General features: G+C 42.6%; 2 protein-coding genes across 2 annotated transcripts in view; one reads left to right on the top strand and one right to left on the bottom strand.

The window, feature by feature from the left end:
- The window catches only part of CEP68 (centrosomal protein 68), a 29,023-nt gene extending 14,773 nt beyond the window's left edge, over positions 1-14,250 (top strand). The window contains exons 4-6 of the mRNA XM_075863124.1: positions 2,451-2,547; positions 3,655-3,824; positions 13,577-14,250. Of these exons, the coding sequence (XP_075719239.1) occupies positions 2,451-2,547; positions 3,655-3,824 (267 nt within the window). The 3' untranslated portion in view covers positions 13,577-14,250. The remainder of the gene's footprint in view (positions 1-2,450; positions 2,548-3,654; positions 3,825-13,576) is intronic.
- A 1,416-nt stretch (positions 14,251-15,666) lies between these two features.
- Positions 15,667-24,992, bottom strand: part of RAB1A (RAB1A, member RAS oncogene family) — a 34,510-nt gene continuing 25,184 nt past the window's right edge. The window contains exons 2-6 of the mRNA XM_075863125.1: positions 24,151-24,223; positions 21,220-21,315; positions 18,579-18,674; positions 17,934-18,065; positions 15,667-17,468 (exon numbers count right to left, since the gene is read on the bottom strand). Of these exons, the coding sequence (XP_075719240.1) occupies positions 17,268-17,468; positions 17,934-18,065; positions 18,579-18,674; positions 21,220-21,315; positions 24,151-24,223 (598 nt within the window). The 3' untranslated portion in view covers positions 15,667-17,267. The remainder of the gene's footprint in view (positions 17,469-17,933; positions 18,066-18,578; positions 18,675-21,219; positions 21,316-24,150; positions 24,224-24,992) is intronic.

Here is a 24,992-nt window from a genome sequence, read left to right as displayed (position 1 = left end):
CAACTGGGCGTGTATTGTGTTCGTTACATCGGGGTGTGTTTACTACTTTTACTAGCTGGGCGTTGTGTATAGAAGTATCATCCACTTCTCTTCAGAACGCCCAGCTTCTGGCAGTGCAGCACTGTGACGTCACTCACAGGTCCTGCATCGTGTCGGCACCAGAGGCTACAGATGATTCTGCAGCAGCATCGGCGTTTGCAGGTAAGTCGATGTAGCTACTTACCTGCAAATGCTGATGCTGCTGCAGAATCAAGTGTAGCCTCTGGTGCCGACACGATGCAGGACCTGTGAGTGACGTCACAGATCTGCACTGCCAGAAGCTGGGCGTTGTGAAGAGAAGTGGATGATACTTCTCATCAGAATGCCCAGCTAGTAATAGTAGTAAAAACGCCCCGATGTACGCACATAATACACGCCCAGTTGTACTTTTACTTTTCAACACGCCCAGTTGTACTTTTGCAAGCCTCATTTGCATAAATACGAAAATGGTCATAACTTGGCCAAAAATGCTCGTTTTTTAAAAATAAAAACGTTACTGTAATCTACATTGCAGCGCCTATCTGCTGCAATAGCAGATAGGGGCTGCAAAATCTGGTGACAGAGCCTCTTTAAGGCCTTATTCAGACAAAAGTAAGTCTTGTCCGCGTGACGGACGTTTTTTTTAACGGCCGTCACATGGACGCATTTATTTCAATGGCGCAGTTCACACGGCCGTCGTTTTAACATGTCCTTTTCATCCGTTTTCACGTATCCCTCAATAGACTCAAGTGTATGAGGGATCTGTGAAAACGGGTCCCACGCTTGTGTGTGGCCTGGACGTGAAAAATGTCAGTTTTTCACGTCCAAGTTTACACTCGCTCATCTGAATCAGGCCTAATTGACGTACTTTTTTTTTTTAAGAGGGATTTTTTTTTTCTTCTCATAGTCCTCTAAACACCTTAAACTATGTTTTCAATTTATTGTGTGGTGTGTGTAACAATTAAGGTTATATATTAGGATTCGTTCACATCTACGTTGTGCATTTCCGTCGTTCTGCTCTGTCGGAGGAACAAAAAAACTGAAATAAATGTTTCCGTCAAACTACCCGATTTCAATGGGTTTTGTTTTAGCATCAGTTGTACCCAGTTATGCTTCGTTCTGTCAGGTTTCTATTTATTTGACTAAAGCAATAGCGTAGTCTTCTGCGCTATTTTGTCCGTCCAAAATTACAAAAACTTGACAGAAAGGAGCTTTCTGTTTTTTTTTTTCTAACACTGAAATCAATGGATGTTAGATACAAGCGGATATGCCTTCCGTTTTTTAAATGCGTATAATGAAAATGACACAAAAAAATATTAAAAACAATGCTGAAAAAAACGGATTTGTTAAAAACGGAGCATTACTGATGCCAAACTGAAACAAACGGAAGGTAAAGTGTCCTTTTTTTTTTTTTTTTTTTTTTTTTTTTTTTAAAGCTCCTGCAAACGATTCTGTAAAAAAAAAAAAAATTACGATGGATTCACTAAAACGGAAGGCACAACGCTGATGTGAGGCCTTTTTCACATCTGCATTCACCATTCTGTTGCTCTGCTCCATCGAAAGCGCCGGCACCGTTGCACCACGGACACCACCGGCAGCCAAAGGAACCCATTGACTTTAATGGATTTCCGTTGGGATGTCCGTGGTTTTATGTTTACGGTATTCTCAGCCAGATCTGCGACGGAGGTCCCTAACGGAGCCTGCAATGCAGATGTGAACGAGGCCTGAGCGAAGCCTAATATATGTATTGTTTGGTGTTTAATTAAAAATAAGTGTTTATTCTTTATTTGTGCAGGTTTGTTTGTTTTTTTGCTAATTATTTTATTAAACTTTATTCTTTTATTTTTTTTTCCACGAGGGGACTTTTTTTTTTTTTTTATTATTATTATTATTAATTGGAATACTCATGTATTCCAATGCATTACTGCCTGTGCATGTAAAATGCACTAGAAGTTTTTATGGCATACTTCAGGTAGGCCCTAACAGGGATTATTTTAGGATAGTCTTGCGGGCCTACTAGTCCCAGAGCTGTCATTTAAAATTGTCAGGCTGAGGATCAGGGAACAAAGAGTTGTTATTCCTCAAGTGCTATTGATTGCGGCATCACATGGGTTAAACAGCCGGGATCCGAGTTTTCTAACAGGAAACAAAGCGGAACAGTAAAACAATGGCTTAAAAAAAAAGAAGGAAAATACTTTATTTTTAGATATAACCCCCACATCCCCCTCGTATTCTAGTAAAATTCAACTCTGTGTATCTTGTTGCGTTCTTTTCTTTTGCTGTGTGTGTATTTGTTAGCCATTGCTACTATTGTAGTCCGTACAGGCAATTACGTCTCACAGGAGAAGTTCTTCCATTTGCTGCTTGTATTTAGTGCTGCCTGGAACGTCCCAGAAATGTATATTCAGTATTTCACTTCCCTCTTGTTCTAGAAACTGAAGAAAGATGTAGCTGAGCAGCAAGTCCTTGCCAACACCGTTCTGAAGGACGGAGAGTCATTGGTCAGATGTTTGGCCCTCAATTCCTCAGGTGGGTGCAGGTCCGTTGTCACCACACAGAATCACATAGAACTGTACAGTATTATAATGGGCTCTGTGGTACTGTTATTGGCTGCACCTAAAGTTCCCAGTCTTATGTTTTCTCAGCCTATTCATTGGTCTCCAGCCTGGGGCTCTTTAGCTGTTGTGAAACTACAACTCCCATCATGCCCTGACAACTATAGCCATTGGTTGGAGACCATTGCCCTAGACTATTAGGCCTTGACTATACAGAACACAATACCTGTCTGCTGTCTGTTACATAACACATAACGCATGCAGTAGGAAAAAACAATATGGCAGCAGAATATGTAATAAAATAACATAAAACACATAACTCCTCTGTTAAATCCCCCGTCGCTCCAGCGTAGAGCCTCCTGTGGCCGGTGTTTGTTTATATGGCAGCAACAATGACGTGCCCATGATCAGCATTCACATGCTGGGTACGAACGCCATCGTTGCCATTATGTAGACAAATACCAGCAGAGGACCACAGAAGCATAAATGCTGGGACAGCGGGGGATTTAACAAGTTCATTATGTGTCGTCTTTTATTTTATTAAATATTCTTCTTCAAGATTTTATTTGATTGGACCGTGTCAGAGGCTGTGATTCTGGCTCCACCTCAGGAGAGTCAGTGTTGCTCAGGTTCTGTTGGCAAACTACATAGAGGGTGCCAAAACAATGGGGGGCCGTATCTCAGGAACGGGGCGGGCCAAGGGAAAAAAAAACGTAGCTGGGATCGGGGACCGCAGGATTCAGGTCAGATAAACAATTTGCATTATATGACCAAATCATATTGGTTATGCAGAATTCAGATGTAACAGACCTGAGTTATTCATTTTCAGCAACTTAATTTCATGTTGTGATTTTTACATATAACTGCAGGCAAACTCCTACTTATATTGACCGGCCACTGGTGCGAATGTTGGTAGAAAAAAAACTGTTGTGGAGTTTCACCTAGTCGGAGGGTTGATGCTCTTTCTTAAAACACATTCAGGGACATCCGGTGAAGGAATTCCCCTGCAGCACTTCTGGAACTGTTACTTGCTTCTTTGCAGACGCTACTGTATATTGACTTTTTTGTAACCTCTTATTAGTTTTGAAGGACACGTTGACATTCATTTCCAAACAGTCCGGAGAGCTTGAAAGGCACACTGAGCGTCTGTATGCCTCTGTCCTTGAAGCTATGGATACCATCACTGAGGAAAGCTTGGCGAGGAACCATAACCTAAAACAACACGTTTCCCTGGAGATGGAGTCACGTTAGGTAAGAAAGAGGACAGCAGAAGCAGAGGAGGAATGTCGTCTGACACATGCCACTACTGAGGAAAACATAGTAACATGATTACGTCTAGTACACAGATGCTTAGAGAAGGAGTGTCAGCCGAGAAACCTACTATTACAAGAGTGAACGGCACTGCATTGTCTTTCCTAATAGGGGCTGTTTACTTTTGGCATAGAAATATCCGTATAGGTACAGAACCTATCCATTGTAATTTACTCCAGGAACAAGCTGAAAGTATACCCGCTTATACAGAGGCATTCCCATAATTTAATGGTATAGTATATTGCTAGGATATGCCATAACGTTCTGAACAGTGGGGGGTCCGACCTCTTGAATGGAGTTACAGATCTAAACCAGAGCTGCGACCCCCTTTACTCTCAGGATCGTGGGTCCCCCACAGGTCAGAAGTAATGGCATATACTAGAGATATGCCATTACTTTCTCTGATGGGGAAAACTCCTTAACGACCACCCACTGTCTTTTGACGGCAGGCGGTACATGTGCTTAGTCTACAGCGACGTCTTTTGGCGTCGCTGTAGAAGAGGCTGATGAGCGCTCCTGTGAGCATCCTCTAAGCAGGAGCTGTAACTTACAGTTGCTGATCTTCGGAAAACATTCGGACCCCAGCTTTTTAACCCTTTGATCGCCGCGGTCTGTGACCGCGGCAAGATCAAAGGGAACTGCCCCCTTTGATTGCGTCGCTGGAATCCCGGTGACGTGATCAAAGAGTAGGAAATCCCTCTGCAGTCACCCCTGGGGACCTGTTCAGTTTGCCTGCTGTTAGGACACGCTATGTCCTAACACTATGACCTGCGGATAGGCCATCAATTTTTAGGTACTGGAAAGCCGATTTAATGCTAGAGGAGTTTGGTTTTCTACTCAGTCAGTACTCGACGACCATGCTCTGTAACTTGACGTGGTTCTGACACTTCGTGGCTGAGTTGCTGTGGTTTTTAAACGCTTCCACTTTGCAATAAAACCACTCACAGTTGATCCTGGAATTTCTACACATAATAATGTATAGATTATATATATTCGTAGTATTCTTTTAATGAGCCCATCACATAAAGCACCTATAAATACAGCAGTATACCAAAGGAATATCTAGTATAATAATAGGTGTAATTGCATTTATTAGGACTGGTCTGAAAATGTATTCTTCATGTGGAACAGGTGATCTGTACATTACCTTCCGCCACTTGTCCAGTTATATGTCCATTCTGTAGTCTTTTTATTAATGCCAGTTCTATGGTTTGGTTCAGTACCCAGGGCTTGTCTGCCTACATTATCATCAATGGGGTTCAGTTTCATATATTTTCAGTGTCCCATCTGATTGATACAACCTATAATTTAACCAATTGAACCTATAATTCAAAGATGGCCGTACACCTGAAATAGCTCTCGGACAATGGCTATTTCTGCCCACTCCACCATAAACGTGATCACCTGGATCAACCAAACATTCATGTTTATTACAATGGGGAGAATGGCTTAAGCCAGGGAGAGGCATCTGGCAGTGACTTATCTCCTGTGGGAACAAATGATCGGGCATTGAAATCCAACAGGCCCAATCCCATCTTCACCAGACATCTGCCATTGGGGAGAGATCGTCACATCAATCACGCTGATATCCGTGGGATCTGCTGACTCTTCTTATGTGAATGGCAGCATAAATGTGCTGAATGCAGTGGTCATTATTCATATGACTGATCTGTGATAATGTAACAGTCCTGGTATGTACAGGCTAATTATAAATCATGGGACTTCTCATTACCAAGGAGTTAACACAACGCGTAGCTTTACTGGGCCTGGCTGGTATGCCCCTCATACAGCTGCTGTGACCAGGCATGGTCATAGTGTGTCTATATACACAGTACCTTTTATTAAGTCCGGCTGTTATTGTAATAGACTATAGAACCTCAACATTTCGTATTAGCATGTTGTCTTATCACTAACTGATGTCACCTCCATTGCAATTCATACATAAAGAAATGTCCCTGCAAGGGGGTTACTTATTGTCAGCACTTAGAGTTTTTTCATAAGCAAAATGAAACATTGGATCCCCTACATTTTTGCCAACTTTCTAAAGGTGCTAGTTTACATGTTTTTACATGTATTCCTGTTATACCTTATATCCCTGGTGGGCAATGCTGGTGAAGCAGTTAACATATCTGTGGTAGTCTGAAATGGTTATGGGTTTATACTGAATATCACTGCAGGTCTAGGGTGGGTCAGAGGTTAACACCTAATCTTCCAGGTGGTTTAGGACGGCGGCATTGATTGTTTTATTTGCTGTGGTCCAGGGCAGAAAAGGCCTAACATGTACATATTGTTTCATTTTATCTAAATAGGTCCATAATATATATTTATAGGAGTAAATATCCTGCTTCACCAGCCATTGTTATAACAAAAATAAAATTCTGGCTACCTGCACCCGCCACTAGAGGGAGCTCAGTGCAAATGTGTTCAGCTCACACTAGCTGTATTCCATACTAGCTGTATAAATCTTTATGCACGGCACTCACTCCAGTGGCAGGCGCAGGCAGATATATATATTTTTTCGTTTATATGAGTTTATTGCTTTCTCTCCGGAGCGGTGCTGGGAGGGGGTTTGTGTAAATGAGCCCTTAATGAGTTTATTTGCTCCAATGGGAACGCGTCCTTTCCCTTCAGGCCACTGTGTGTCTAGGCTGCCTTCTGCTGCAGCGGTCACATGTGATGAAACGTCATCAGGGGAGGCAGCCTTTGTACGCATCGGCCGAAATAGCTGCGATCCGTTGCCATGGGAGCGCCATTTTTTATTTTTTTGCTGAAGAATTTTACTTCTCCATTGATTTTATTGTAGAATATCTGTAACAATTGTGTAGCACACCCGCAACATAAATTGACATGCTGCGAATTTAAAATCTGCACCACAGGTCCATTTATGAAAGTTTTCTTAGATTTTTCACGCTGTTAGGGTATGTTTTACGCCTCGAATTACGCCTGAAAAGACGCCTACATTACGCCTGCAAACATCTGCCCATTGCTTTCAATGGGTTTTACCATGTTCTGTTCAGACGAGGTGTAATTTTACGCGTCGCTGTCAAAAGACGGCGCATAAAAAGACGCCAGCGTCAAAGAAGTGCATGTCACTTCTTTGGACGTTTTTGGAGCCGTTTTTCATTGACCCCATTGAAAAACAGCTCCAATTACGTCTGTAATTGACGCCGCGAAAAACGCGAGTACTTGCAAAAACGTCTGAAATTCAGGAGCCGTTTTCGCCTGAAAACAGCTCTGTAATTTCAGACGTAATTTGTTAAGACGTGAACATACCCTTAGGGTATGTTCACACGGCTTATTTTTAACCGTTTTTTCGGACCACAAACGGCCGAAAAATCGGAAGCAGCATGCCTCCAAACATCTGCCCATTGATTTCAATGGGAAAAACTGCGTTCTGTTCCGACGGGGCGTTTTTTACGCGGCTGCTTTGAAAAACGGCCGCATAAAAAAAAACGTCTCGTCAAAAGAAGTGCATGTCACTTCTTGAGCCGTTTTTTAAACCGTTTTTCATTTGACAAACAGCTCCAAAAACGGCCGTAAAGAATAACGCTAGTTAATTTAAAAAACATCTGAAAATCAGGAGCTGTTTTCCCTTGAAAACTGCTCCGTATTTTCAGACGTTTTTATTAAGCGTGTGAACGTGCCCTCACTGTAATACGCTGCAGATTTTCTGTCCACAGATCCAGACGGAAAATCTGCAGCAACTCTGCAAAATGTGAACATAGCCTAAGATTATCGAGGAAAACTAATGGAAGATATAGAATCAACATCCTATAGAAAAAAAATCCACTATCTCGTCACCAGTATGTGAACACCATCACACCGATTTTAGCTTCTTGGACATCCAATTCCAAAACATTAAGGCAGATTTACTAAGTTTTAGTCTGTGTAAACTTGTCCCAGTCACTAAGAAGATGCACCAAATTTATCACAGTAGTGCATGATTCATTGGTTCACTTAGCTAGACATGTTACTTTTTTCCCCTCCTCATTCCACTTTGGTTTTGGCTTAATTTGCTACAGAATTTTAAGCCAGATGTTTGGCGCATGTTAAAGGGGTTTTCCAGGGACACTATTTTTTCCCGGCCGGGTAACGCACGAGCACTGAGGATTTTTTTAATTAGGAAAATGGGGCGGGCATTGAGGCGTAGAAGTCCCGGGTTTGAGGCATTTTATTGGTCCAGACTCCTCAATGTCCGCTCCGCTCATTCTTTGCTTCTACTTCAATAGCGGCACCATTTTCATCAGTGCCCGAAAGTTGCCTGGCACCTATGGTATCTACAGTTATGATGGGGTACATATATTTAGGGATGATGGTGACCACAACTCAGATAAAGCAGTTGGGCGGGGAAGGGGGAACTAGTGGGGAGGGCCAATAGACCCAGAAGGGGTGGAATAACTAGTAAAGAACAGCCCTGTGTCGTTACGTAGGTCAGTGAGGTATCGAAACAGGACTGTGTGCATACATACTGTATTTTCACTCGGCCTATTTTCAGCCAATTTTCGGGCTGTAAACGCCTTGAAAAACGGCTAAAAATACGGAGGCTGAACGCCTTCAAAAATCTGCCCATTGATTTCAATGGAAAGAACGGCGTTCCATTCCCACGGAGTGTTTTTTACACGTCCGCTTTTAAAAATTTTGTCAATAGAAAAACAGCTCAAAAAACATCCGTAAATAACCCATCAAAAAACGCTTGATGCATAAAGAAACGGCTGAAAATCAGGGGCTGTTTTCCATTGAAAACAGCTCTGTATTTTACAGTCGTTTTTTGTTAACCGTGTGAGCATAGCCTAACACTCGAGAGAAAAAAAAAAGACAAATGAAAAGCAGAACTTCCGGCAGGGCAGAGGTAGGGAGAATAGGAAGAAATGTGTTCAGATTTAATACAGACTACATATTAGGAACTGCAATGTGGCAAATTGTGACTCTTGTGACTTTTTTCGATACATTCTGGACCCATTAGTTAACACCAGATTTTGGAGTGCATGCGGGTGTGTATATATATATATATATATATATATATATATATATATATAGTTACACACTGCAGTGAAAAAGAGATCTGCCTGTCAATTCATCCTAATGGTGCTTATGAAGTTGCGTGTGCAGACCACTTGAGTTCCTCCACCCCAAACTAGTAATCCCATGTCGTTATGGACCTTGCTTAAAGGGAAGGTGTCGCTAGAAATTTTTATTTAGTTTTTTTTAGTTAAACAATCATTATTTGAGTGATTACACATTGTTCTAATTTTTTCACAAGTCAGGAAATATTATAAATTAGATTCTAATTTATAACATTTCCATGTGCTGGTCACTAGAGGGAGCAGTTCCCAAAATTGCAGCATGGTCACTGTGGTAAAGCAACCTCATTGCTTTATGCTGCAAATTTGGGGTAAACACACTCGCTCTAGTGTCCTCACACAATCCCCCCTTCCCTTATTCTGGCTAGTGCCAGGAGAAAGAGGGGGTTGAATCTTCAAACCTCCTACACTGGGTGCCGCCATTTTCTGAGCGACTGCACAGTGTAGGAGGATTAGATACAGGGCTCAGCAGACCGTATCATACGAACATACACAAACATAATGCACACATCACATACACAAACATAACTTACCTGCTCCTTCGCTTCCTTGAACATATGGCCGGAAGTCGTCATCTGACTGTCCGGTAGCAGCTTCCGGAACACATGAAAGCGGCGCCGGATTTTGCTCTGCGAACGAGCTTCGTTATGGTCTGTGTGGGAGCGGCGCATGCGCCGTTCCCACACAGACAGCGTATGCTGCAGAGAATGGAACGACTCCCGTTCGCATTCTCTATGGGGATGTATGTGCCGTATTCCATCTCTGTATGTGTCGTTAATCGACACATAGAGATTAAAAAAAAAAAAAAGGCAGCCCCCTTACAGAAGTAAAAGTAAGAAAAAAAATAATAAGTAGAACACAAATAAATAACATTTATTTTAAGATCACACTAAAAGCAATATTATAAAAATAAATTCATGACACCTTCCCTTTTAAAGTTGAAATTATACAAATGCCTGAAATATCTTTGCATGCTGTAGCATTAGCATTCAATGGAAATACGGGACCTATACCACATTCATCCCCCTCTACCAAATGTTACAGCGGGTAAGTAGCATTCTCCTGGCATTTGCCAAACCCAGATTGCCCCATGAGTCTACCAGATAGTGTGATGTGATTCGTAACGTCAGAAAACATGTTTCCACTTCTCAAGAGTCCAGTGGCAGCGTGCTTTACACCACTCCAGCCGCCGCTTGGCATTGGGCACGGTGATCTTAGGCATGTGTGAAGCTGCTTGACCGTGGAAACACATTTCATGAAGCTCCCGTCAGACAGTTCTTGTGCTGATGTCATTTCCAGAGGCAGTTTAGATCTTTGTAGTGAGTGATGCAGCAGAGGCTACGCGATCTTTACACACATCCTGTTCAGATGACCTACACTGCGCTGGTACTCGCTTCACAATAATAGCACTTACAGGTGACCGGGGCAGATCTAGATGATGAGAAACTCCACAAACTGACTTGTGACAGTGTCACTGAGCTTTTCACTACAACCCATACTACCAGTAATGTTTGCATGGCTGTGTGCTTGATTTAATGCACCTATTTGCAATGGGTCTGGCTGGAACATCTACAGAGATGTTTTCATCTGCTCTTGCTGACCAATTCATAGAGATCAATTGCATATATAGTTACACAAGTAACACATGAAGGTATTGGCTGTCACTTACTAAAAAAAAAAATTCAACCAGGTTTATTTAGGTGTCCCACAGGAACAAAAGATCTGTACATGTTCTGTTTGGAAGCCGGTTACTGCATAATTGGATAAACTCACATGCCTGATCGCAGGACTAGGGCAAGAATTTGTGGGTGAAAAGTGGTAAAATCGAGACAAGACTTCAGTCGTTCCATATAGGCAAAAAAAGTTGCATAGCAGTCACAGGGTGGTTCGCCACTGAAAACGAGCTATAAAAATCAGGTCCTTGAATATCACCACTGAAAATGTGTAATATAAATCAGGCTTTCTTTGTAGATTATATGGAACTAGCAGAACTCCCAGTTTTGATATTTTTATTGTATAACAGCTTGTATACATGGATGGAACAATACACGGAACAATAGATAAGATTTTACAAGCACATTCATTTTCATGGGAGTCCCTACTCAAATGCTTACAGTCTAAATATCGTGAAAGAAGACGAACAGGTATGATAAACAACATTGGAGGTGCATGGTGGGTCGATGAAGATGCTCAAGGTCAGCATAATTGCAAGTTCAATGCAACGCCCCCTTGAGGACATTTCCTGTCATTACTATTATGTACAAGCAATACTCAAAAACCTGGGACACACATGCAAACTGTGCCAGTAAATAAGGGTTTATGATACAAGGTTTATAAAGTGCCTTTTCAAGCTTACAATGAACTAGGAAAGGAAAGTAAAGGTTTGTGCACACTGGTGTTAGTTATTCTGACCCCCCCCCCCCCTGTATCCAAATACAAAATCAGGAACAGATTGGAGGGGATCAGGATTAAGGAGAGAGTTCACCATAAAGGAGATGTCCAAGTGTTTTTTTTTTAAAGGGCTGTATGAAATTTGAATCAGGAAAAAAATACGGCTCAGCTCTTCCACTAGTAGGACCACTATTGTCTGTAGGGTATCTTTGTTATTGTTGCACAGCGGCATTCAAGTGAAGGGGGCTGAGCTACAATACCGCAGAGTTGTGCCGTTTCTGGTACAGAGCAGCCATGTTTTATTTCGTTTTTTTCATTCAACCCCTTTTACAGCCGGTTTTGGACAAATCCTGGTCCTGAAGACCCGAACTAACAGCATCATAGATCCCTATCATGCATTTAGTTCGGGTTATCAGACCTGCGGTTTGAGGGTATGTTCATATGCCGAGTCAAAAACGTCTCCAAGTACGGAGCTGTTTTTAAGAGAAAACAGCTGATTTTCAGAAGTTTTTTGTGCCACACGTAGAAAAACGCTCCGTCGGAACGCCGTTTTCCAATTGAAATCAATGGGCAGATGTCTGGAGGCGTTTTGCTTCCGATTTTACGGGCCAAAAATAGGCCGTGTGAACATACCCTAAGAATGATCGGTCTATCAGCGATTAGCAGTATATCAGGACAGCTCGTGTGCACGTCCCTCTTAAAGGAGGTGTAAGACAGACATGTGGATTTACTCACCACACATTCAGTAGACTCCAGTAAATTGTTCCCATGGACTAGAACAAATTATTACTTTGTTGCTTTACGTTATTCAACTGTGGGGTAAAGTTACACAGGTTTAAAGAGAAGCTGTCGCTAGGTCATGTAACTGGTTTACTGACCTGAATAGCTCTATCTCCCTGATTCCTGTTTTTATTTCTGGACCTATTACACATTACTAGGTCAAATAAGTTGTACTGGTTAAATTACCTGATTTCCCCCATCCCACCGTTTTGTTGACTCCTTCTATGCTAATTTGCTGTTAGCCAACAGGGCGTGAACTACCCTCAAGCTGCCTTGCACTGATTAGTCAGCATCAGAGGTAGGGATGCTAGCTCCACCCTTATTTTACCTAGTGATAGCCTAATGGGTTAGGAATTAAAGAGGAACTATGTTTTTTGCAGGTGGAATTTCTGCCTCAAAAGTCTGTTTAAGTTTGAGGCAGATTTTGCTCTCCCTGCACGCCGATTTTTGCTGCGTGTTTCGCCCGCGGCCATTAAGCGCCACGGGCCTAAAACGCCACGAAATATGCTTTCTCTGCCTCCCATTGAGGTCAATGGGAGGTCAGAGGCGTAAATACCCGAAGATAGGGCATGTCCCTTCTTTCTCCCACGAGCCAGTTTTACCGCTCACAGGAAAAAGATACCTGGAGGGACGTTTTGCGGTGCGGTTTCTGCGTCAAAAAACTGTGTGAACATAGCCTAACACTTTACCTCAGAAGACGAACAGCCCAAAGGCTCATTTACATGGCCATATATCACATCCAGGAACCAAGTGGGAGGAAAATGAACATGGATCTCAGATATAACCGTGTAAACAAGCCATAAGGAATGTTTGTGCTTCCATACAGAAAGCTGGAGGCGGCTGACAGTATTTGTGTGCAGGGCGCCCTGCGTCTGAACACAAACTATTGTCTGCAATTTTAAAATAAGTGACTAAGTATTGTTGATCGTGAATGTAGTAGTAGGCATGTGCCATCAGTATTGGATCAGACTACAAAGAGCCTGCACAAACACAATGTGATTGGATCCTGAACGTTATTTGAGATTAGTAGTAGTCCTGTTTTAAAAGCCCTAAAACGATTGTCCATTTTTTTTTTATCATGTCGTTTTTTTAGGTTCATGCTGTGCTAGTTACTCAATATATCTTCATAGTGGTTGAACAGGACCTTATTATTGAGATTAATGTATAAACAGTCTGCAGTAGGCTCCACCTCACGGTAGCGATTTGACACTTTTGGTGACTTCCAGGGCGATCCACACCCCCCCCCCCCCCACCACCACGGGTCTGCCGGACCCCATAGACATTACTTTGTCATCAGATTCTCTAGTAATCAGAGGGATCTTCTATCAATGTAATTTCTTTGCCCAGCTTACGAGGAACATTATTTTAAAATCTCATTCAAACCATAGCACAGGGCACATAACTGATCACTTATAATCATTATTTTGTTTTTTCTTTTAGAGAACGCATCTTGAATGTGGGTTTTGCAGTCAACTTAGAAACTACACTGACGTGGAATGATTTATCGTATAATTTAAGATAAAGTGCGATCACGGACAAGAAATCATCGCTGACGTACAGAGAAAAGATCCCGATAACGCTACAAGCCACGCTCAAAGTAACAGAGGTTTCGACATGCCCACAGCACGCCACAAAAATGAACATAAGGGGTCTCATCTATCAAACGCTCCAAGAAAATGTTTAATTTTTCTAGTGCAGTTGAGAAGTGGAGCTGAACTCTGGTTGATTCCTTTCTGCGATAAGGAACACTTTTCCTTAAAATTCATTCATAAAGCCCCAAATCACCTGTAGGGATTGGAGGGCATCATGTAATCCTTTCATGGAGGAGTAGGGGTTCCAGTGTCTCAGTGACTGCTACTTGGTGTTTGAAGATCTAGTGGATCACACAGAACGGACAAGTTATACTTTACTATAAGGCTCACTGATCCCTATTGCACAGGTTACGTATACAGCGTATTCCTACATATTCCATCATAGGCCTGAACACAACGTTCTTTTATATTATCACGTTATGTATTAGTTAGAAAGTTTGTGTGGATTTTAAAACTACCTTATGGATGTTTTGTGAGTTTGTATTTTAAATTGTGTTTTTATAGCAGCCATAAAAAAAAGTTGCGCACTTAAATGCCTAGTGTATTTATTTTATATTGGCGGCAGCATACTGCATGGATGGTGTGAGTAATCGTTTTAGTACTCAGATTATTACAGATACCTTACAGCTCTTCAATAGAACAAGTTCAGTCCACATTTGCTCATCCGATCAGAGAACAGTAACAGTGTGATACATAATCGTGTAAATTGTTTTCCTGCACACAAGTCCAAAACAAACTGCTCCAAACTGTTCTCAACCGCATGTTGACCAGACAGGGACTGACTCAATATTTTGCTGCAGAGGACAGTTTTTCAAGGACCACAGCCGAGGGGAGAGGCAGTCTGTATGCTGTAACTAGATCCTTCCTTATTGGTACAGACTTCGGCACACTCCACATCCCCTGAAAGAATACCGCTCACCTCTTCTGACACGTCTGGTATAGTAAATAATTGTATTCCCCACAAAAAAACGACAACTCTTCAGTGGCATCTTTGGCTTATTACAATGCATTGTGCTGTTCCTCTGTAATTCCTCCTGCAAATGTATGAATCCAAAATCGGTGTGGTCAGCGTGTAGGGACACATTAATAACTTACGTTTTACCATTCCCCTTGCCAATTTTTTATTAATAAATTTCCAGAAGGAACAACAGAGGAACAGCACAAAACAGAGAACTAAAACAAGGTGCCCTAGAATTAGGCCCCGCTCACATCTGCGTTGGAGGCTCAGTTATTGGCCACTGTCACATACATGGCCAAAAACCACAGCATGCTGCGCTATGGTTTCCAGTAAATCTATGGACACCCAGATGGAAACCAGACAAAATCCATTGGTTTCGTCGGCACCAATGGCATCAGTTGTACGACACAACCGGCGCCTCCAGTATTTGTGATTCTGTTCCTCTGAGCAGAACTGAAATCCCGACGCAGGTGTGAACCCGGCCTTATTTGATGGGGAATTTGCCAACACAGACATGTCAGGAGAACAGGCCGGTCCCATAAAATGCCAAATTGTTAATATATGCGGTTTCATTCCAGGAAAAACTGATACATTGTCCGGTCTTGCAGGTGGCTTAATGCAATGTGAACTCATCTTAAAAGAACACCAAAGATAAGTCATGCATCGCCCTTCTGGCCCTGTACTATGCGTAACAGTATCAGGTTGTTCCTGGAGTGTTCCTTTAAGCATAATCGCAGAACTCCTTTAGAATGAAATGTGAATATGGACACACACACTATTCACTTTTAATAGGTAAACCTGTTCGACCAGCGATGTGTCATGCCAAGACGTTCATTTTACCACCAACAGTCACCGTTGAACAAATGTTACATGCAGTGGGCCGTTAAGTAAAGGGCATGGTACAGAGTTAATAGCCACATCCATACAGAGCAGCCGTGTCCCAGTGGATCGTGTACGTCATGACCACGTCTGACTACACATTCAGTGTTAACATGTTTTATTTTCAGTAAGACAAAAACACATGGGTTTTCAATTTCCAACCTGTATAGGTAGCATAAGTTAGCAGATTTAGACACCATCCACAGAAGTATAACTGCTATATACATAAGATAGGACTGATTATCCAATATTCAGAACCACTGTCAAGTACAAGTCCTTCCTGTCTACATACAGTGATTTTTCTTCTTCTATAATCTGCGAGCCTGCTAATTTTATAACGTGTATTCTTATAGTTGTCATTTTAAGATTAGGACAGAACTGGCATTATGCGTCTGGATGAGTTTAACGAACAGAGTGAAACAATAAAGTGTCCGTGTCGCCATCTTGTGGGTGGTATTCTTATAAACAATGGCTTTGACAAGCAGATGTCCGCGCCATCACTGTGCGGGTAAACATACATAAAGGGTACACTTTCAATGAGAAAACAAATAGAACAGCATCGACTTAGTGGCAAAAATGACATCACCGTCACACTTGCACTGCTACGCGCCTCTTCAGAATCTAAAAAAAAGAACGAACATTGGATCTAGTGGAGGAGACTACGCCTGAATGAAGAAAATAGGGAAACACTGCACATTCACTAACACTTCTCCCTCTTGTACAAAATTTACTAATTAATTAACCTACTTTTTTATATTACCATAGACATTTGAAGCGATTATAGTGGTTGCAAACAATTGGGTTAGTTAAGCACTTGTTAGTTTCGTATACGAGGACCCCCTATGTAAACTTCCATTACATGCAGGGCAGTGTTGGCCAAAAATACTTTATACCTTCATATTCCCCATTACTAAGACAAATTAAGACAATACTTATCACCATACAGTTTGATATTACTTCCAATAAGTACAATATTTATTAAACATTTCTTCAGTTGTTTGTTACATGTTGTGCAACAAATCACAATGTTCTGCAGCCACAAATTATATGCAGAGTATGAAGAAACTAGTCACGCTTCAATCGTCGGAGGGGCTCGCAGCGCAATGTGCCGCAGGCTCCTCTGGCAACCAAGGGGCCAATCATAGTGTGATCTTTCCATTTACAGCTCTACGAGAAAAGAACTAGCAAAATCAGGTCTTACATATAACATCTCACTAAACTTTATTGATGCATGGAAACCGACAGACACGGTTGTGCTGTTTGATACAAAATAGCTGAACTTCATCTTCAGAAGATTAAACCCGACTCCTAAATATGCCAATTGGTACAGGAGAAAAAAATAAAATAATAATATAATGGAGGGGGTGAATAGATAGCTTAATCACAGGGGTGGGGAGGACAGTCTGCCATTAGTAAAGCAACAAAGGTTACACATTGAGAAAACAGCACACAAATGGGGGGGAGGGGGGGGTTTAAAACCGTTCTGAAAATGAAGTTAGCAGTCTTGAGTCAAGGGCATAAAAAAAAAAAGTCAGTATTGAGCATTTACAATCGCTGACCTTTGGGGAGACGCGAGATTCTGTTGTAGTGCGGCTACATACAGTACAATTCAGGCAATTTATTTGTTTTGTCACTTAGGTTCAGATTGAGATTTCACTGCTGTGAGGAGGGAATGGGGTGGTCGAGGGGGGGGCAGGCCGTTTTAGCAGCACCCTCCGCCGGTCTGCTTGACTGGAGTGCTGGAGTTGAGTTTGACATTGGGCTTATCTTGACCGCCAGCTGTGGCTCCAGGACCCATCCGCTTTTTGATCTCGGCAGCCATTGTCATGAAGGCCTGCTCTACGTTTGTCGCATTCTTTGCACTCGTTTCCAAGAATGGGATTCCAAGGGAATCTGCAAATTCCTGGTAGGGAAAAAAAACAAGATGCAGGACGTAAAAATGTGTTGACTTTGATCAGTGTTCAAAACCCCTAAACACTAGACTTGAAAGTTAAAACTAAGTCAAAGCAACACACAATAAATAGAAATGGCGATAAAGGCAGAATTCTGCATTAGATGGTAAATTTGAAGAGATATTGGTAATTCAGACAATCACTGAAAGCAATGCCTGCCCATGGGTATCACTGGCTGCCCTGCAGGATAGACCACCATTTACATCGGATGATCAGCCAGCTATATGGGATCTCAGCAGTAAAACTATTCAGCTACTGGCACTGGGATCCCCACAAGGTGAGAAAGGATTGTCCAAACCAGGAAGCCCCTTTCAGTGAAACTCAATAAAATGAAGTCGAAATCACATTTTGAATTGATGTAAAATAAAAAGGTGGGAAAAAACGGTTATGACCTTCAAAACTCAGCCATTACTCACCTTTGCTGTTGTGTAGTCAACTACTTTCTTTGTAGTCAGGTCACATTTGTTCCCTACCAACAACTTGTTGACATTTTCACTGGCATAACGGTCTATCTCCTGAAGCCACTGCTTTACATTGTTGAAGGACTCCTGGGAAAAATGGAAAAAAATATATATATATTAAAAAAATATATAAGTGACATACACCCCCCCCCCCCCCTCCCTCCGTGTTAGGTGTACTGATCTTTTATTATAGAAAATGCTATTAGATTGTGTAATATAATAAGAAACTTGAAGAACTGTGCCCTCTAGTGGTATCACTAGTTAATAGCAATCCTTGAGCTGTCCTCAAAACGTGGCCTTTAAAAAGGTAACCTATTATAGAAAACCGCCAACATGCCAGAATTTTTTTTTATTGGTGGATTGTCCAAGTCGTGAGACCCCCCCCCCACTGACCTCTAGAACCATGGGGTAGAAGTGTACCGTGCCCTTCTGGCTTGGATGGAGCCAAAAGGGCACAGTGCAGTGCTTTCACTTCGAGCTGGAGATCAGTGGTGGTAGGAGACAATCCTGCCCTTAAAATATAGTTCTATATGGAGCCTATGGAATTTGTATGTTTTATTGAGCAGACCAAATCTTGAAATTCTGAAAGCATATATTTACCTGATCTGTAACGTCGTACACAACAATGATACCGTGCGCTCCTCTGTAGTAACTGGATGTGATAGTTCGGAACCTTTCTTGACCGGCCGTATCCCACTGTTTAGGGGAAAGGATGTTTAATACATTTTATAGGTAAACATTTAAGGCATCATGCAACACCTATGACTGATCACCATGTTAATACAGTAGTCCGCTACATTTCACCTAACCGGCGGCCAGTATAATTATTGCTATATTACGTGTGCCTGTGTTGCCGGTAGAGAACAACTTCCCCTAGCGAATAAGTTGTATGTTCATACCTGGATTCAGCCTAAAGTTTTCTACAGTGAAAAGAACTTGCACTGTGGTAGAATAATCAAAACTGGACTACACAATAAAGCCCCAGATGGAGCCAAATCTGATATACTAAAATAATTGGCATCAGAGAGGAGACGAACCCTGAAAATCCACAGAAACGTTTTTCAACTCCATTAAATGTGGAGCATTATATTCCACTAGCGAAGGCTCGACCGCATCTTTATATAGAGATAATATGACCAGGCTTTACAGCACAGACAGGACTGCACTGCCATCCGATGTTACACGACACCTGTAACAGATGTTATACAGGTAACACACATACAAGTAGGAGAACTCATCACTTCTGCACTTTCCTTAGTTCATGGGATAAACACTCAGGTAGTACAAGTGATAGTCCAGATAGAGAAGTGATAGTCAACATTTTTACCACGGGGCAACCAATTCTTCTATCTAATAGAATCTCACTGCAGAGAAGGGTAACACTTTCTATAATTTCTCAACCTGCTGTTCTGGATGGGACAGGTCTTGAGAACATAACCCCAAAAGTTGCTGTTGCGTTGCATATGCTGATTGGCCGACAGGTAGTACGCGATCATAAGCTCTTCTGCCACTAAAGTGTCATGGATACAACAGTGTGAGAGTTTAAAGTGGGTTGTCCAGGTTGGGGGCTGTTTTCTATACTGATCACCTATCTGCAAGATAGGTCATCAGTACATGATCAGTGGGGGTCTGACACCCATACCCTGCACTGATTAGCTGTTCCGGTGCCTGGGGGCAGCCGGAAGCCATGCAGGGTCGGTGCCAGAAGCAGATGGGTCCAGTCACTGTATAGTAGCCATCGGCTTCCGGCACCGACCTTGCATAGCTTCCGATGCACGGAGGCAGCCGCAACAGTTTATTGGTGCGGGGCCCGGGTGTCAGACCCCCACCGATCAAACACGGACGATAGGTCATCAGTAAAAAAACAAAAAACCAGGCCCCAACCTGGACAACCCCTTTAAGGCTCCGTAAAAGCAGGTGCATAGCAATAGTGATTTAGAAAATTATAAACCTACAGTTAAAAACTAAACCTCATATTGCCATACCTTTAGACTTGCAGTTTTTTCAGTGGTTCAAACAAGTAGTGGCCATTGCTTAGTAATAGTGACCATAGCTGAAGTGTGACAATGCAGGATCTCAACACTCAGGCTCTGTTCACATTGGCTTACAGTTTTATAGGAAACATGATGGATCATTTAGAGGTGTTGTGTAACAGTTCCTAATGAGTCTGACCAGGGGCCTTTGGGTTCTGTCTGTTCACATATGCACCAAGACCCTGAATCGTGGCTCTCGTCACTTTATGTCAAAACTACGGAAACCTCAAATAAAACCCTGATGGATCGAATTATCAGTTAGTGGGGTCTGTGTCAGTTGGATGCAATATCAATTGAAGCCACTCGTCTGGTGACAAAACACAATGGTGGTCTTCGGTTCTTCACAGATCCCCTTTAACCTGCTCATGACAAAACACTATATATTAAGGATTTATCTGAAAAGACCCCAGTTGTGGCCATGATCATCACTAAGTGTTACATCTTCTCCTATAAATCAGCCTTCCTCTTTATTAATTTGCTTCTGAGGCTGGGTTCACACGACCATGTTACGTCCGTAATGTACGGAACGTATTTCGGCCGGAAGACCCGGACCGAACACACTGCAGGGAGCCGGGCTCCTAGCATCATAGTGATGTACGATGCTAGGAGTCCCTGCCTCTGCGTGGAACTACTGTCCCGTACTCTGAAAACATGATTACAGTACGGGACAGTTGTCCTGCAGAGAGGCAGGGACTCCTAGCGTCGTACATAACTATGATGCTAGGAGCCCGGCTCCCTGCACTGTGTTCAGTCCGGGACTTCCGGCCGAAATACGTCCGTCCATTACGGACGTAACATGGTCGTGTGAACCCAGCCTAAGGTATAAGGCCCCATGCCCACGACTAATTGTGGTCTGCAAATGCGGACCGTAATGGTGGATCAAAATACGCTTCCATTAATTTCTACGGCCCATGGACACCTTCGGGTATATTTACGGGCATGTGTCTGGGCCGTAAAAAGTATCCATAAAAAAATAGGACATGTCCTATTTTTTCATTTTAGGGACCGTGCTCCTATACTTTAACGAGAGCACGGCGCGCAAATGGGGATAATTACGCTCATGTGCATGAGGCCTAAATAAGCAGATTTTTCTCGGAGACACTGGAGTGGTCCGGCTGATTATCACAGATACAATATTGTCCCCTCCAGGATTGTGACAACGTAGCAATCAGCAGTTCAGCTCTTCCCCGTCCCCAGGAATTACTTACTATTTGAAGTTTTATTGTTTTCCCATCTAATTCTATAGTCCTGATTTTAAAATCCACACCAATTGTACTGATGTAACTTTCCGTGTATGTGTCATCCTGCGGACAAAAAGAAATGTACGTCATTAGCATAATACTTAATAATCCAAGTGACATCAGTATTAAAGTCAAATGGTGTATTTTCTCCGGTCTCTGAAGGAAAAAATAAAACCTTACACAAAAGGAAGAGGCTTTTTACAATAATTGTTTCTGGGGGAAATAAAAATAAATAAATGTAATAAAATGTCTAATTTCAGACGTCCCTTAAGGACGCAGCCAATTTTGGGGCATTTCGGTGAACAACAACATTTATAATACAGGGTACACATGTTCCAAAGCATTGAGCAAAATCAGAGAGGGGGGGGGGGGGTGTGCTGCTGCTGTAACATCCCCACCACCATTCTTCACATGCGGTTATCCCCAAGGAAGATGCCAGCGCTCACAAATTTTCCCTATAATAAACGTATTGAATGAATGATGCTCAATGCCATGAAATACATGATCACACCAAGTCCCCCAGAATGGGAGCTGCTCCTTACAGTGGCTCTGGCAAACTGAGGGGGTCATATGAGGTTGTGCTGATGGATGTTGATCTTGGGATGACCCCTTTAAACTCAATCATGTAGATGCGAAGAATCTAAATGTAGATCCCTCCTTTCTAGTTGCCCCATTTCTCTACGCTGCGACATCCAAAACAAACAGTGACCAAGTTGTCTGTTTTCTTTCATTTAACCTATTCAATTATGTATTGCTGTACCGGTACCCGATCTCCCCGGAGTATAATATGATCCCAGCTACCGTCTACTCGGCTGTAACCTTATTCCCTTCATTTTACAAAATACCCCTCTGCTTCCTACCCAAGTGTCTCCGTTAAAACTGGAGTACAGTATATTACTGAATATACATATTACAGGCGAGGAATTGAGGACAACCTAGTAAGGCCTCATGCACACGACCGTGGTGTTTTTCTGGTCCGCAAATTCCAGGACCGTGTTCCGTGGAATGTCATCCGCAGTTCATCCGTATGTAATCCGCAAAAATGCGGATGAAAAAAAAAAAAAAAAAAAGGACTTTTAAACAGGATGCCAAAAGCTTGGTCAAACCCCCTTTAGAAGGTCACATGATCCGCAAATCCGCAAACTGCGGATGACACACGGCGGTGTATCCGCAATTTCCACGGGCCCATTGACTTCTATTGGCATGTCCGCACCGCATTTGCGGCCCATAATAAGACATGTCCGGAGTTTCTGCGGCACGGATGTGCGGACATGCGGAGAGCCGTGAAAACACGGATAGTGGGTATAGCCACATAGAAATGAATGGGTCCGCAATTAACCCGTGGATTTGCGGTTGAATTGCGGACGCAAAAACACGGTCGTGTGCATGAGGCCTTAGTATGGAAAATACTGTTCAGGTACAGGCTCAGGTTATGTGAAAAATCAAGCATGATAACATTCCAATATGATGAGCCCCTGGCAACGCTGCCCATAGACCTTACAACTGAACTCATTTTTAGTACCGGACATACGATTATTATTAAAGCACTACTGTTGTGAGCAGAGATCGCACTAAATATTTCTCTCTAACCGTTAAAATATTCCTCTAAGCATTTTAAGAGGGGTTGTCCCATTACAGACACTAGCGGCATGTCACTAGTATACGCCACCAGAGTCCGCCTGCTGTGAACTTTATGCCCCCAGGATTTTGGACACTCCATGCCTATTTATTCTCTGCACCCTCCTCTCAATATCCTATTTTAATGATGTCACATCAGTCTAAAGAGCATTCACCGCCATACTCGGTCATGATACATACTGCAGTGTATATATTGTATCTGAGGGTGGCAGGAGATGCTCTGTATACCAACATCACTGATGTGAAAAGCCCCCCTTACAGACATCAGGGTAACCACCTTGGTTCCAGTCATAGGTGACCCATATGACGCTGTCTCCTCATCAATCTATAGGTATATTTCTTGGCAGCTTCCACTAAAATCAAAGCAGCCCATTTCCCTCACATCAAACATTCACCTGCTTATTAAAAAAAAGTGTGCCAATGTCAAGCAGCTGAGGAAAACAAAGCTGCCACTGACATACTGCCACTGACATGCTGCCACTCCATACAACTGGGCGCCTCTCCCTCGTCTCACACAGCGTTCAGGCTCAAGCGTACAATTCCGCGTGAGACCGAGGCCAAAGTATGTAAATGCCTTCACAGGCATCAATGGCTCCCCTCTATATCTTAGGGTTACATCATCACATTTTGCCGCCCACATTTACCAGGTTTCATCTTCCTAATTTGTTTTTAGAAATACTTCCTTCACTAATCAGGACTGCAATGACAAAAGCAGCCCATCGAAGGCATGACTTTTTATAAGCACTTTGAGATTTGTCATTATCAGATATTTGCAATGACAAAGAACTAGGGGGGGGAGGGGGAGATGGTCCCGGTTGTTGGACAGATATCTGAAAAGAATCTTTTTGAGACCACCACTGAACAGTAAAATGAAAGGTTCACATGGCTCCAGCAAGTGATGCGTCCCTTCATTATTTACCCAGACACGTTTATACGGTTGTGCCTATTGCAAGAGCTCAGCCCCATTCACTTGAACGGGGACGAGCCGCAGTACCGCCTGTACGGACGAGCCGCAGTACTGCCTGTACGGACGAGCCTCTGTGCCCTCATACTGCTGATCAGCCGGGTCAGACCGCCAAGTTTTGATTGTCTAACCGGAGGATAGGACATAAATATTTAAGTTACAGAAAACCCTTTAAGATGCACGGTTTAGCATGTCCATAAATTTTTTTTATAATTTGAAGAATTTCATTACATACATAAGCCGGACTCCTATTGATTCACAAGAAATGTACATCGTAAAAAGAGAATTGTACTTACTGCAAACCTAAGCAGAAGGCAAGATTTCCCCACACCAGAGTCTCCAATCAGAAGCAACTTGAATAAATAGTCACTGAAAACAGAGAAGAAGGACGACACATTTTACTAAACAAGTCAGTCATTTTCTCTTTATCACAATCACATTACAGAATTTCTACTGCTCCGTCCAAGTGGCCACTTCCCAACCCCCATCAGCCTTGCGCTGCCACCTGATGCTCAGTCAAACCGCTTGGAAACTGGCATGTTTTGCCCGGCTGATACACAAACAATATATACAATATAGAGATATTACCACCGCAGAGAGAACCGGCTACAAGACAGGGAAGAGATCTGGATGGGAAAATGAACCATTGATCTCAGTTTTGTGTTAGCAGCAGCCGCCGCCGCCAGTTCTCAGGTTATTTAATAAAAAATATACATGAAAACATTGTTAGCATTTATTTCTGTCATGTAAATATTCTTCATTTTGCTTTTGGTAAATCATTAGTCTTGGGCTGGGTTCACACAGATTTTTTTGCAGGAGGAAAATCTGCCTCAAAATTCCAAAAAGTGGTGGAATATTGCTAGGATCCTGAGATTGAAGGGGCCGCAGCGCTCAAGTGAATGGGGCCGGCTGCAGTTCAATATGCAGCCATGCACACGTTTGTGCACGTTGTGTATTGGCACCAGTGTGCTCTGCGGTTTTCACGCCCGCGCAAGCCCTTTTTTTTTTTTTTTTTTTTAACATTTCTCAGCTTTTTTTTTTATGTAACGGATGCGTGAAACACAGGACAGAACACGGTCGTTGTCCATGTGTTGTCCCTGGTTTTCATGCACCCGTAGACTTCAATGGGCGACTAGGT

This window comes from Rhinoderma darwinii, chromosome 4 (assembly GCF_050947455.1).
Source record: "Rhinoderma darwinii isolate aRhiDar2 chromosome 4, aRhiDar2.hap1, whole genome shotgun sequence".
Classification (NCBI taxonomy): Eukaryota; Metazoa; Chordata; class Amphibia; order Anura; family Rhinodermatidae; genus Rhinoderma; species Rhinoderma darwinii.
This window is presented reverse-complemented; position numbering and strand designations above follow the sequence as displayed.